This window comes from Lepus europaeus, chromosome 18, assembly GCF_033115175.1.
Source record: "Lepus europaeus isolate LE1 chromosome 18, mLepTim1.pri, whole genome shotgun sequence".
NCBI classification, from domain to species: Eukaryota; Metazoa; Chordata; class Mammalia; order Lagomorpha; family Leporidae; genus Lepus; species Lepus europaeus.
Window position 1 is genome coordinate 15,424,281 of NC_084844.1, and position 14,386 is coordinate 15,438,666.

General features: G+C 40.4%; 1 protein-coding gene across 15 annotated transcripts in view; it reads right to left on the bottom strand.

Moving 5' to 3' along the window:
* The window catches only part of TANC2 (tetratricopeptide repeat, ankyrin repeat and coiled-coil containing 2), a 449,007-nt gene that overhangs the window by 148,596 nt on the left and 286,025 nt on the right, over positions 1-14,386 (bottom strand). For all 15 annotated transcript variants that reach the window (XR_009868432.1, XR_009868431.1, XR_009868430.1 and 12 more), the window contains one exon: positions 1,417-1,542. Coding sequence is in view for 12 of the 15 variants with exons in the window: in XM_062215498.1 (XP_062071482.1) it covers positions 1,417-1,542 (126 nt within the window). In the remaining 3 variants the exon portion in view is untranslated. The remainder of the gene's footprint in view (positions 1-1,416; positions 1,543-14,386) is intronic.

Sequence of the window (14,386 nt, forward strand, 5' to 3'; positions counted from 1 at the left end):
TTGGCCTTTGGGCCACCCACCTTAGGCTACCTGGCTCTTCCACGTGGCTGGTTCCTGGTACTTGGTATGAATCCAGATTTACCTCTCTTTTTTAGATAAAGCTCTCATTCTCCTATGCAACTTTCACACTAAATAAAAGCCTAAAATGTACCATGCTGCCTCATTTATTTATGCCGATATTTAGAATTCTCCTCTAAATATTAGGCAAGAGCCCACTCGGGCTTATTAATATTGGGGATTTATTAATAAGCATATGGTGATATCATAAGGCACCCCAAATTTCGATAACATATGTGGCCCCCAGACTCTACCTCTGGGGAACTTCAAAAGGCCACATTTCGATGTAATTTTAACGGGTCAAATTCTGATATCAGTCAGTTTAAAGGATATAATTCCATTTTCTAGACATACACAGTTGCATATATCAAGTAACTGGCACATGGCAAACTGAAGAAATGGCAAGCAGAATGGACAAAGGATCAGAACTAAAAGTATGATTAAAGCTGCCAACTAACTATTGCTGAGGAGACTATGGTAATTGTAGCAATACAGCCAATTATTTTATGCTTCTACTTGCTTAGCCATCATTGAAAAATTGGCAGCACAAAGACATCCAGAACGGTAACGAGGCACGTATGAATTCCTTCTCATGGGAGTTAGTGCATGTGGCACTATACTGCCTGTGGAAGGGGGAAGAACAAAGGAAAGATGAAGAGAATTTGTAAGATAATATCAAAATGAACCCGATGAAGCAGGGCTGTGATTCTAAGGAAAATAGGTACTAACAGGTAGGTAGTAGGTACCGGAGAAAGCAGACTATTGTTGGAATTACCAGAGACAGTTTGGTTAATTTTGAGAAAACAGGAGGCACGGAGACGCCAATGATAAGTCCCTCATCTCGACTGTCATCACAACAAAATTAAAGTCCTCGAGAAGATCGACTTCCTCCCTGTGGGAGCATGCAGCTATAAAGAAAGTAAAGAAACAGTGCCAAATGGGAAAAGGATCAACTGTTCAGGTGTTGCCAGGATAGGATTAGAGGTACCGTCTGAGACTCCAAGAAAATGAAAGGCTAGAAATGGCATGAAAAGGAAAGAAATTCCCTAGAAAATGTGTGATTCTTAACATGAAATTCACCAGGAACATAGCTGGGCTAAAGGCGGCTGACCATCATTTCAGAAATACTGGATCTTCAAAAGGTTATTTCCTCAATTTCCATTTACTTTCTTTCACAATTTGCAGGAATCAATACCTCCAACTGTTGGTAATTACAATGCCTTTCTATAGTGGAATTAACTGGCTGCAAGCTAAAACAGAGCTTGAATACATTTACAAATAGGAAACAAAGGAACTTTTTGTCTCTTGCCCATTTCCATTTCTTCTTGTTCCTGGGCACAGCCCTCCTGTGGTTCTAACCTCTTAAATCCTGCTGTGTGCGCACACCGCCCATACTCTGCCTTGGCATTCGAAGAGAGGTTCTCAGGGGTGTATGTCTCTGCTCATCCAGGTAAGCAAGGTCCTCCAAGTGGGCAGAGCTGGTGGCTGACAAGACAGGAAAGTGTTGTTAGAACATGTAAGCTCAGAAAACGTTTTCTCAGCTTTGGAAAACTTTAGAATCAGGACTTACTCAAGCACAAAATATGTATAATATATGCTAAATATAATACATTTCAGGCCTTAAAGAAACTAAGTGATTTTTTAAAAAGTCAAAATCTTAATTTCACTTGCTATATAAAGATATGATATCATAAATCCGCACTTGTTAAACCTTAAACAGAGGAATACATTTCCTATTCAAATAGAAGAACAAGCAAACTAAACAAATAAGCATAAAAGCTCGGTTCATAAAATGGTAGATAACAGTAAAGATGATTTGAGATTCAAAGTAAAAGACAAAGGGTGGGTATTGTGGTGCAGTGGGCTAATCTGGCACTTGGTATGTTCACCTTCCATATCGCATTGGAAAACCTAGTTCTGGGAGACAGTAGATGATGGCTCAAGTCCTTAGGTTCCTGCCAACCATGTGAGAGACCTGATAGTTATGGCTCTTGCATCCATGCTATGTATCTATCTTATAGTTCTCCCCACTAGCCCTGCATCTCACTTTGCAGTTATTCCCATTAGAAGTAGAGTATACTTCCCTGCCTTGCCTTTGGGTTTGATCATTTGACTCGTCTGACATGGTGTATTATTAGATATGACACAGGAAGGGTTTAAAATGTGTTCATGTGGATCAGGTGTTTAGTTCAGCAAATAAGATGCTACTTGGATGCCCACATTCCATAGCAGAGTGCCTGAGTCCGAGTCCTGGCTCTGCTTTCCTGCTAATGCACACCCTGGGATGCAGCAGGTGATGACTCAAGTACTTGAGCACCCACATAGGAGACAGATTGGCTCTGGCTTTGGTCTGGCCCAGCCCCAGCCACAGGGGGCTGGAGAGCGAACCAGCCAGTGGAAAAATCTCTGTCTTGCTGTCTCTCTCTGCCTTTCAAATAAAAAAGAAGATAAAAAACAAAATATGCTTGTATAATTGAATTTGTCCTTTCTGTTTCTTTCTTCACTGTAAGAGAGTATGTGTAGTTAGTCCATTGTCCCAGGAGACATCAGGCCGATCTAGAGCCAAATTCAGTCTAGATCAACAAACTCCTAAGCAACCTGAGATGCACAAAAATGATCATTTTAAGCTGTTATATTTTCAGGCTAGTTTGTCAAACAGCATTATTTTAGCAGTATGATACACTTGTTGATATTTATGTACCTGAGCATGGGTATAGGCTGTAGTAGTTTGAGCTTCACATGGGCAGGGACCATGTCTTATTTATATTTTGTTCTCGATAATTACCTGATGTTGGCATAAAAAAATGCTTAACTTGTTGAAAGGGGACCAACGGCAGCTCTAAGTATGATTTCAAGAATAGGCTAGCTGACTCTCCTTTATTTCATCCAAAAACACAGAGGAAAATTTTTTCTTACTCTATAACCTGGCAAATGGCACTAGCTTTATTTGGCCAAAAAGGGAGAATTAGCTAATGTCAAGAATGACTACAATGAAAGAGATATACAGTTATGTTACTTAATGATGGGGATATGTTCTGAGAAATACATTGATAGGCAATTTTGTTACTCTGTGAATATCACAGAGTATACTTAAACAAAGACACCTATGATATCACCATGTGATGTAATCTTAGGTGACCACAGTTGTCTATGTGGTCAATTGTTGACCGAAATGTCATTATGTGATGCATGATTATAACTCAGATTTGATTATTGAGAAACTGAAGTCTCATTGTGTAAAATAAAATGACTGGCATGTTTTATGGTACTTTAATTCAAAAGCTGCAAAAGACATTTTAGAAATGTCTGAACTAGCTTTTATAATACAATTTTGAAATGTCCAATGGTTCTAATGACACTTTTGAAAATTATTGTAAGGAATGTCAGGATGTTTCATGTCCACCCAAGATCTATGTTCTCTATGCTCAACTGTGAGAACTTGAATTTATTCAAATTGTAGACACAATTTCTATAAGGATATAAGTCTTTGAAAACTAGTCTAGGGAATTTAAATCATGAAAGAGAAGTCAAATGCCATGCTGTATGTAAGACAGAGGAAGACAGCACCAGAGGAACAAAAAAGTAATCTTGATTGAGCTCTGCATTCTGAAATTAAAACAATCCAGAAGAGATAATTATTTAATCTCTTATTTAAACTATTACTCTAAAACTATTCCAAATGATATTCTATTTTGACTTTGTGATTTGGATCTTTCCTATGTTTAATCTGATGCCTCTTGCTTTAACCACAGTATATTTTCTTTTGTTTGAATTTTACTGAAGTACCTATAAGCTATCAAAAAAGGGAAGGACCATTTGAGATTCAGACCCTTCAAGAATGAAGATATCAGGGACAGGTGCTGTGGTGCAGCTTCTTGGGATGCTCACATCCTATTATCAGAGTGATGAGAATCGAGTCCTGCTTCTGCTTCTGCTGCAGCTTCCTGCTGATGTGCCTGGAGGCAGCAGTGATGGCCCAAGTACTTGGGTTCCCACTACCCACATGGGAGGTGTGGATGAAGTTCCTGGATCCAGGTTTCGTCTGGCCTGTTCCCCATTGTTGCAGGCATTTGGGGGAATGATCCAGTGGATGGAAGCTCTCTCTCTCTCACCTGTCTTTCTGTTGCTGTCTTTCTTTAATATATATAAAAAGGGAATGGAGGCCAGTGCTGAGGCATAGAAGGTTAAGCCTCTGCCTACAGTGCTGATCCCATATGGGCATCTGTTGAAGTCCTGGCTGTTCCACTTTTGATTCAGCTCCCTGATAATGTGCCTGCAAAAGCAGTGGTAGATGTCCCAAGCACTTGGTCCCCTGTGCCTACTCCTGGCTTTGGCCTGGCCCAGCCCCAGCTGTTGGGGCCATTTGGTGAGTGAACCAGTGGATGGAAGATTCTCTCTCTCTCTCTCTCTCCCCCCTTCCCTTTTACTCCTCCCACCTTCCCTCTCTGTATCTCTGCCTTTCAAATAAATAAATAAACCTTTAAAAAAGGGGTGGGAGAGATGAAGATTGCAGACATCCTACCAGGTAAAGAACACTGACTATATGTGGTCTTTGCTGACAGAAAAGGAAATGTGAAATTCATAGTACACAGTTAAAAATACAAAATTCAGCTTCATCGGTGCCAAAATGAGAAAAATAGCAGTTATACAAAATTTCTTCCATGGTTGTGTGCGTGTGTGTGTATAAATTTTAGATACAAACCAGTCAGATGAGATGGGAGTTGTTACAGTATTTAAACACAAAGTGGCTGTTGGAACTAATCGTATTTTAGGGCGCTAAAGGTGTCTTCATTTACATGAAAAATACTTACATCTTATTAAAATATTTATTTAAAATGTTTGGAGGTTCAAATGTCTGTTTGGGAAGACTGGCTTTTTAAATTATTAAGCTACTAGCTCCAGGTTCAAACCTTTTCTTCTAATCTAATCTATACACTGTTTTTGCGATGCTGGGTCTGGGCCTGGGCCTCTGCAACTCCTATCTCTACTTTCTTTACTAGCTCCTTGTTAGGCTCTGCCAACAAAGGCCACTAGGGGAAGGCTCCTGGAGGAAGGATTTGCTCCCTCCTTCTTGCTTCGTGTTCCCGTCAATGTTACTTTAGTCTTATGTTCAGCCCAGCACTGGTGGTTCGTTCCGGCAGCAGCAGTTGAATCCAGTGTGCAGTATTTACCAGAGAGGTTGGACCAGCCTCACCTTGCACCTAAGAGGACCAGGACCAGGGGCCAGCACTGCTTCCTCAGAAGTCTGAGTCTGGTCTCCATAGAGCTGTCCTAGGAGTTCAGAGATATTCTAATCAGCTCAGCAGGGTCTCTTTGGAGTTTTAGCTTTGTGGGGTCTTTACTCCAAACTTGCATGATTTAATTATCCTAATTTCCTATTCCCTCTGGCCCAGAGGTAGTAATTTCCTGCAGCTGCTAGATCCCTGGTCATTCAACATTCTTGTTTTACTTTTTCAGGAAAACCTAGTTAACAGTTATTTTATTATCAAATTTTCTGTTAAAATAATGATGTGATTTCTGTCCCCTGACTGGCTCCTAACTGACATAGCACAGAAATAACTGAATAGCAATTCCTTTCATATATGTGATGTTGGTAACAAAGCAGTATCACAGAATACAAACGTGAAAGGAATTCTAAAGATTATCTAGCCCAGAGGTCGGAACTAAAATTTGTATACAAAATCTGGCTTGTTGCCTGTTTTTGTTAATAGTTTTACTTGAACAGAGCCATGCTTACTGAGCTTTTTTTTTTTGGATAGTCAGAGTTAGACAGTGGGAGAGAGAGAGACAGAGAGAAAGGTCTTCCCTCTGCTGGCTCACCCCCAAAATGGCCGCTACAGCCGGCGTGGCGATCCGAAGCCAAGAGCCAGGCACCTCCCCCTGGTCTCCCATGCAGGTGCAGGGCCCAAGGACCTGGGCCATCCTCCACTGCCTTCCCAGGCCACAGCAGAGAGCTGGACTGGAAGAGAAGCAACCGGGACAGAATCCTGCGCCCCAACTGGGACTAGAACCCGGGGTGCTGGCGCTGCAGGCGGAGGATTAGCCAAGTGAGCTGAGGTGCCGGCCTACTTAAGTATTCAACTACAACAGAATTAAGCAGCTGCAATTCAGGTACTTTGGCCTGCAAAGCCTACAATATTTACTAGCTGATCTTTTAATTAAAAGTTTTACTAAACTTGATGTGATCAAATCCCCTCATTTTAAGATTAGAAAACAGTGACTGACCTGTCTAAAGTGAATAACTCAGCTAGGCATCTTGAGTTGCAGGCCAGTGAGGGAACTCTTCCTCCCCCTTCTGCAGTTAAACAATTTAATTTTTTGATATAATTTATTAACAATGAATTGTTGTCTTTATTTGAAAAGCAGACACACACACACACAGAGGGTGTGGGGTGGGAGAGAGAGGGTGAGGGCAAGGGTGAGGGAGGAGTTGGGGAAGAGGGGGGAGAGAGACAGAGACACACACAGAGAGAGACAGAGATCCTCCAGTCACTGGTTTATTCCACCAAATAAGCTCAACAGCAGGAAAGGGCCAGCTGAATCCGGAAGCCAGGAATTCTATTTGGACGTCCAACAGAGGTGGCAGGGGTCCAGTTATTTAAGCCATCATCTGCCCGCCTCCAGAATGCATCAGCTGGAAGCTGGGCAGGAAGCAGAGCAGCTAGGCCTCAGACTGACACTTCGAAATGTGATGCAGGTGAACCAAAGTGGCAGCTTAACCCATGTGGCACAATGCCTGCATAAGGTACTTTTCAAATGAATGAACTAATGGGTAATTTGAAAAGAAATATAACCACAATGAAAATCTTCTATTCACATTGAAAAAAAAATTTAAATTAAATCTTAACAGCAGGGTGAGTAACAGAAATTTTTGGTTACCCTTATGGCAATATTAATGTCACAGTACTTAATTTTATTTATTTATTTTTTTGACAGGCAGAATGGACAGTGAGAGAGAGAGACAGTGAGAAAGGTCTTCCTTTGCCATTGGTTCAACCTCCAATGGCCGCCGCAGCCGGCGCACAGTGGCCGGCACACTGCGCTGATCCGAAGGCAGGAGCCAGATGCTTCTCCTGGTCTCCCATGCGGGTGCAGGGCCCAAGCACTTGGGCCATCCTCCTCTGCACTCCTGGGCCATAGCAGAGAGCTGGTCTGGAAGAGGGGCAACCGGGACAGAATCCGGCGCCCCTACCGGGACTAGAACCCGGTGTGCTGGCGCCACAAGGCGGAGGATTAGCCTATTGAGCCAAGGTGCCCACCAACAGTACTTAATTTTAACGCAACATTTTACCATAATTCTTTTACTAAAATGGTTCATATGGTGACACACTAAGATGGCTTGATGGGTTTTAATGAAATGAAAATATATTTTTCATTGTGTAGAAATGATAGAGAAACATACAAAATGAAGTAGAACAAAAATTATAGAAAAAAGCCTGAACTCAGGTATCTTTAAAATCACAAACTAATATCCTAAATATTAAACCACAGGAGATCTATACTTATGAGTACAGATTTTCTTAGTAGTTAAAGAATTTTTTTAAATATGTATTTTATTCATTCAAAAGGAACAGCTGCTGAGAGGGAAAGGGGAAGACACAGAGCGAGCTTCCATCTGCTGGCTCACTCCCCCAGTGGTTGGGCCAGGCTGAAGTCAGGAACCTGGAATTCCATCTGGTATCCCATGTGGGTGGAAGGGGCCCAAACACTTGGGTCATCCTCTTCTGCTTTCCCAGGTACATTAGCCAGGAGCTGGACTGGAAATTGAGTAGCTAGGACTCGAATCAGTGTTCATATTGGAAGCCAGTATTGCAGACTCTGGCCTCCATTTCAATTTTTTTTAATTAAAAAAATTTCTGGCAAGTACTTTTAGCTGTAGATTTAGTTCCACATGTTCAACTTACATTAAAATTTTTTAAAAAATTTTATTTGAAGGAAGAGAGAGAGAGAGAGAAAATATCTTCCACTTGTTGGTTCACTCCCCAAATGATCACAACAGCCAGGCTAGACAAGGTTGAAGCCAGGAGCCAGTTCTATCCAGTTTCCATGCAGATAGCAGGAATCCAGGTAATTAGGCCATCATTCACTACTTCCCAGGTATATTATGGATCAGAAGCATAGAGTAGATGGGACTAGAACCAGGCTCATGGAAATGGCATGGGGTCTCTCTCGTGGTGGCTTAATCCACTACGCACAACACCTGCCCCTGAATTTAAATAAAAGCTCATGATAACTTTTGTTAAAAGATATAAATGTTTAGTGTGGACTTCACAAATTATTACTAATCTTCATCACAAAAATCCCTAAGAAAATGAACATGAACTATTATTTTTTATTTACTTCACAAAACCATGAAATGTACTAAATGTGTTTTCGAATAAGCACATTGCTCAATTTTAGCCAGATGACATTAGAACAAGGCAAATATTGCCATCACTGAGCTGAATGACCATTTTACCCATTCACAAATCCAAACACTTACAGGTAAACTGAATGGGAAAGCAGTGATACGCAGCATCTTGGTCGGTAGCTCTGGAGCAGATACAGGACTTAGAGCTGCACTCATTAAGTGGGAGACTTAAACTTTAATCTGGGGCTGCAATGCAATTATGGTTGGAATAAACACTCATTTTTTTCTTATTTTAGCAATTACTCTTTTCTTTTTTTTCTCTGAATGTTTACCAAATAATCCAAAATTATTTGCACCATTTTTTTATTATTAAATCATTTTTCTCTTTAGTTCTATTTATAGATTCTCTCTGCTTCATCATTTTCAAAATTCTTGTTCCCTCAAATACATTACTTAAAGGCATATGATACAAATACTGGAAAGATCAGCCAGGAGACATAGAATTCTGTTAGCTGTTGCTCTTTGTTCCATTAGTTGTACCTAGTTGTGCTCTTCCTCATGGTCACTTGAGTATCTTCCATTTGCTAGTTATTTTCTACGAAAAAGTCTATGTCATACTGTGTCCAACTTGCTCTCCCTTTTCTTTCTTTTTTTTAAGATTTTATTTGCTTATTTGAAAGGCAGAGTTACAGACAGTGAGAAGGAGAGACAGAGAGGAAAGGTCTTTCATCTGCTGGTTCACTCCCCAAAAGGCCGCAACGTCTGGAGCTGTGCCGATCCGAAGCAAGGAGCCAGGTGCTTCTTCCTGGTCTCCCATGTGGGTGCAGAGGTCCAAGGACTTGGGCCATCTTCTACTGCTTTCTCAGGCCACAGCAGAGAGCTGGATTAGAAGAAGAGCAGCTGGGGCTCGAACCAGCGCCCATATGGGATGCCGGCACTGCAGGCAGAGGATTAACCTATTGTGCCACGGCGCCAGCCCCATCTCCCTTTTCTTAAAAGATGGCTCAGGCTCCACTTCCTCTACTTCCCTCTTTGATCTCCTCATCAGAATTAACTGCTTCTCCCTTTTAGCTACCACATACATAAAAGTATATTTCTATTTAGGATTTGTGTTATTCTCTAGTTATTTATGCTTGTCTTCCCCCACTAGAGTAGGTTCTTGATGGCAAGAGGCAATGTCTGATTCACAATCAATTAGTCTATCTCTTCAGAGGAAATCAGAGTGCACTGGACAGAATGCTCAGTGTGGAAGTGGAATACAGATTAGCCCTAGTGACATTTAGTGATCTGCCTGGCTCTATCCTCATCATTCTCATCGCTTTGCCTTCTTATGTTTAACAGACATCACTACAATAATATGCTTAGCTTCAATGATGCAACACCATCTTCTTTCAACACTGCTATCATTTACTTTGTCCTCAGTATACATAACCTTTAGTACTTTATATAAATTACTTATTTATTATGTTTATTTTACTTCCCCCAGTCAGAATGTAAGCTCCACGAGGCTGGTAATCTTTATTTTATTAATCGTTGATACTTACAGCACCATGAGCAATACCTGCCACATTAGCACATGATCAATAAATAATCAGCTAATGAACAAATAACTGCATTAAATGCACATTCCATATTTCAGGTACATTTTAAAAAATCAACAAATAACTAACTTTTATCTTATTGCGTTATTTTGAAGGAGGTATCTACAGCAACAATGCCTTAAATGCCACCATCCCATCAAAACACCAATGACAGCTCTATAAAGGCATGTACTATTACTTACAACAAAGTTGGATTGCCAAAGTTTCTGAAATATTCAGCCAAGTTAAATTTGTAATGTAACACTTAACAGACACTTTCCAGCTACAAGTGTAACAGATTATTAGGTAAGTTCAGGTGAACTGAAGAAACAGAAAAATAAATCTTCAATAAAAATGTTTATATAAAAACAAAAAGCTTTCAAAAGCAACCCCCCAAAAAATCTACCTTTAAAATGTCTTGTTTTTAAAAGAGAAAAGAAAAAAGAAGCATTTTTTTTTGGGGGGGGGGATTTTATCAGATTAGAACATCTGAGGATTACTCTTATAGAGTATTTAAGCAACATGCTTTTTGGAAGTTAAAATAATTCAAATATACCACAAGTGGGAATTAAAAAACTGCAGAAAAATTTGGAGTAACATATTTTAGAGACAATTTTATATTGAGTTTGGAAGTTGTCTGAATTGCTTCTTCTTATATTGCAACTAACACAAACACATGATAGCAGCAAGACTGTCATTCTGGCTGATCTGAGCAGGGAGCCTGCAATGACACTGCTTGCTACTGCCTAGGCAAGAAGCCACTCTACTGTCTTTGCATCCTTGATTCATAAAACCAACATTCTGATTGCTAAAAAGTCCATTTTTCTAAAATTTGCAAGATGGTTTTTAATTGGATTGATTTAAAAATCCCTCTAGATTCCCAGTCTGGATTTACCTGATTTTAAAGATCCTTTTCTTAGGAAAATGCGCAGTTCCAAGCATTAAGGAGTTGATGCTAAGAGTCTGTATTTTAACTGACTTCTGTTGTTTGTGTGTTTCCCTGATAGACTCTCATTCTTTTTTTTTTTTTTTTTTTGACAGGCAGAGTGGACAGTGAGAGAGAGACAGAGAGAAAGGTCTTCCTTTTGCCGTTGGTTCACCCTCCAATGGCCGCCGCGGTAGGCGTGCTGCGGCCGGCGCAGCGCGCTGATCCGATGGCAGGAGCCAGGTACTTATCCTGGTCTCCCATGGGGTGCAGGGCCCAAGGACTTGGGCCATCCTCCACTGCACTCCCTGGCCACAGCAGAGAGCTGGCCTGGAAGAGGGGCAACCGGGACAGGATCGGTGCCCCGACCGGGACTAGAACCCCGTGTGCTGGCACCGCAAGGTGGAGGATTAGCCTAGTGAGCTGCGGCGCCGGCCAAGACTCTCATTCTTACACAAAGCACTGACGACAGCTGTTACAAGCAAACATTTCCTGCTTCCCACATCCCTCCAATTCATGGCCAATCTCATGCTAAGACATCAAGGATGATTATAGACACACTATTCTGATCTTTTCTGCCATGCAACTGCAAATCCATGAGGGTCTTCTACTTGCTCTAAACATACAGGCTTAAAAACAAATATACAACAATAATTTATATTTTGAAGACAATAACATATTTAGTTCAAATTTTTCATGTTTTAAAATTTTAATTTAAAGGTATATGAACATCTCAAATGAATGTTCTGACAAATGAGCTACTCCACGAAAAACCCAAACTTAATGCTGCAAAATGCCCAAATTCTTAATTATTTGAATTAAAAATTTTTACACTTTGAGCAAACAGTGTAACATAGAGCTTTTAATTGGTATGTCTAACTATACACTTTAAAATCTTTATGTTACTAAAAATACACAGATTAATCTATTTGACCAATATATTCATAATAATCAAACCTCTATTTTAGTACACTTAATAAAATATGACTTGAATATTTCATTATATATATTTCTTCCATTTGTTATACATGAGTTAAACTGTCAGAAAAAATTTAATAATTAACCTATACATTCTCCATGCAAGTTAGAGTTATGTAGGAAGGTACTTCAAAAAGTTCATGAAAAATGGAATTGAAAGAACGAGTTTATTTTTGTGCAAATATTTTTGAAATACATGTATAGTTTTTTTCATAACACACATTCTCACATATTACCAAAACAAAGCTTTTAATCTCTTTTTAAACCCCCCTAAAAGCTTTATGTCTTTCCCATTTTTTTTAAACCACTGATCTTAGTTGTATGAAATAATATAAACAGGTTTGCTCCTTAAGAGTTCAATCTATGGCAGCCTAAAGGATTTTAAGTAATCCTTGACAATTTCCTGGTCATGTCAGAAGATGTGATCCTATGCGATGCCAAGGAGCTCAGGGGGAAAAAAAGTTTCCCTTCCTGAAGTGGAGATGTCTGTCAGATGGCAAACACCATTTAAACAGTTAGTTCCCAGGTTTTAAGAAGTGATACAAAGGGGAGCTGGTGTTGTGGCATAGTGGGTAGAGCTGCTGCTTGTGATACCAGCATCCCATGTGGGTGTTGATTCAGGTCTGAGCTGCTCCACTTACCATCCAGCTCTTTGTGGACGAGCCTGGAGAGGCAGCGGAGGATGGCTCAAGTGCCTGGGCCTCTGCAACCCACCTGGGAGCTCTGAAGGAGGCTCCTGACTCCTGGCTTCACACTGGCCCAGCTCTGGCTGTTGCAGCCATTTGGGGAGTAGGTCAGTGGATGAAAGCAGTCTCTCCACTCTCTGTCTCTCCCTCTCTTTGTAACTTTGCCTTTCAAATAAATGAATAAATATTTTAAAAATTGATGAAAATGATACTTTTCACATCATTATTTGGTCTCTAAGAAATCATACTATTCATATTGAGATTAAGTTTCAAAAAGAAGGGAAATTTAAAAGTTAGATTTGAAGAAGGCTTTTTATTACCAAGATGCATCAATCCCCACTACTTGCTCAAGTGTTCATATGCTTAGAGCAACTAAGTAAGTATAAATATGCAAGACTTTCCTCCCTAGTTTGAACTGATTTCATATTGGAAATCCACAATTCTTCCTGATCATCAAAGATATTTAAGTATTTGATCTTTCCCAGTTTGGGGACCATTTGTATACACACATTAGAAAGGAGAGGAAAATATTTATATGTAGAGCTAAAATGAGAAAACACAGGATTCCCCTGAGCTCAGAAAATTTAACTTAAAAAATGATTTAGATCTATAAAATCATTTACCAGAGGTTGTTGTTTTATCAAATATTTACATATAATACAAAGAGAAATCCCTGTGGAAACAATTTTATTTCTCTACATTCTAGAAATACTTTCAACATATAATCTATTAAATTTTGAAAATGATTGAGTCATTTGGTTGATACTTTACTTTCCTCTCAGTGAACATCCTGGAACTGTGGTTTCCAGGAACAGAAAACAACCTAATATAAACTATTCTGTGACTTGTGACTTGCCTTGTAGGCAATGGTAGGTTTGTTTGTGCTTTATATATATATATATATATATATATATATATATATATATATATATATTTTTTTTTTTTTTTTTGACAGGCAGAGTTAGACAGTGAGAGAGAGATAGAGAGAAAGGTCTTCCTTCCTCTGGTTCACCCCACAAATGGCCGCTATGACTGGTGTGCTGCGCCGATCTGAAGCCAGGAACCAGGTGCTTCTCCTGATCTCCCATGCGGGTGCAGGGCCCAAGCACTTGGGCCATCCTCCACTGCCTTCCTGGGCCATAGCAGAGAGCTGGACTGGAAGAGGAGCAACTGGGACTAGAATCTGGAGTGCCAGCGCTGCAGGTAGAGGATTAGCCTAGTGAGCCACGGCGCCGGCTTGCTTGTGTTAGATTTAACACTGACAAGAAATAAATTCTCTAATAAAGTACCGTGTTCAACACAATCAAAACTCTTAAGCTTTCCTCCTTCAATCAATTCTATACAGTCACTTTTCTAAAGTAGAAATCTGGGGGTGGGTGTTGTGGTACAGAGGGTGAACCCGCCATTTAGGTCACCCATATCCCATACTGGAGTGCTGGTTCAAGTCCTGGATCCTCTGCTTCTGATCCAGTTTCCTATTAATGCATCATGAGAGGGAGCAGATGATGGCTCAAGTGCTTAGGCCCTTGCCACCCACATAAAAGACCTGGATGGAGCTGCAGGCTCCTGGTTTTGGCCTGCCCCAGCCCTGGCTATTGGAAGCATTTGAGGAGTGAACCATCAGATGGAAGATCTCTCCTTCTCTTTCTCTGTTGCTCTTTCAAATAAAAATAAAGGGCCCACATTGTGTAGTGGGTAAGGCTGCTGCCTGTGATGCTGGCATCCCATATAGGTGCTCGTTTAAGTCCTGGTTGCTCCACTTCTGATTCAGTCCTTGCTTGCACCTGGAAAAGCAGTGGAACATGCCACA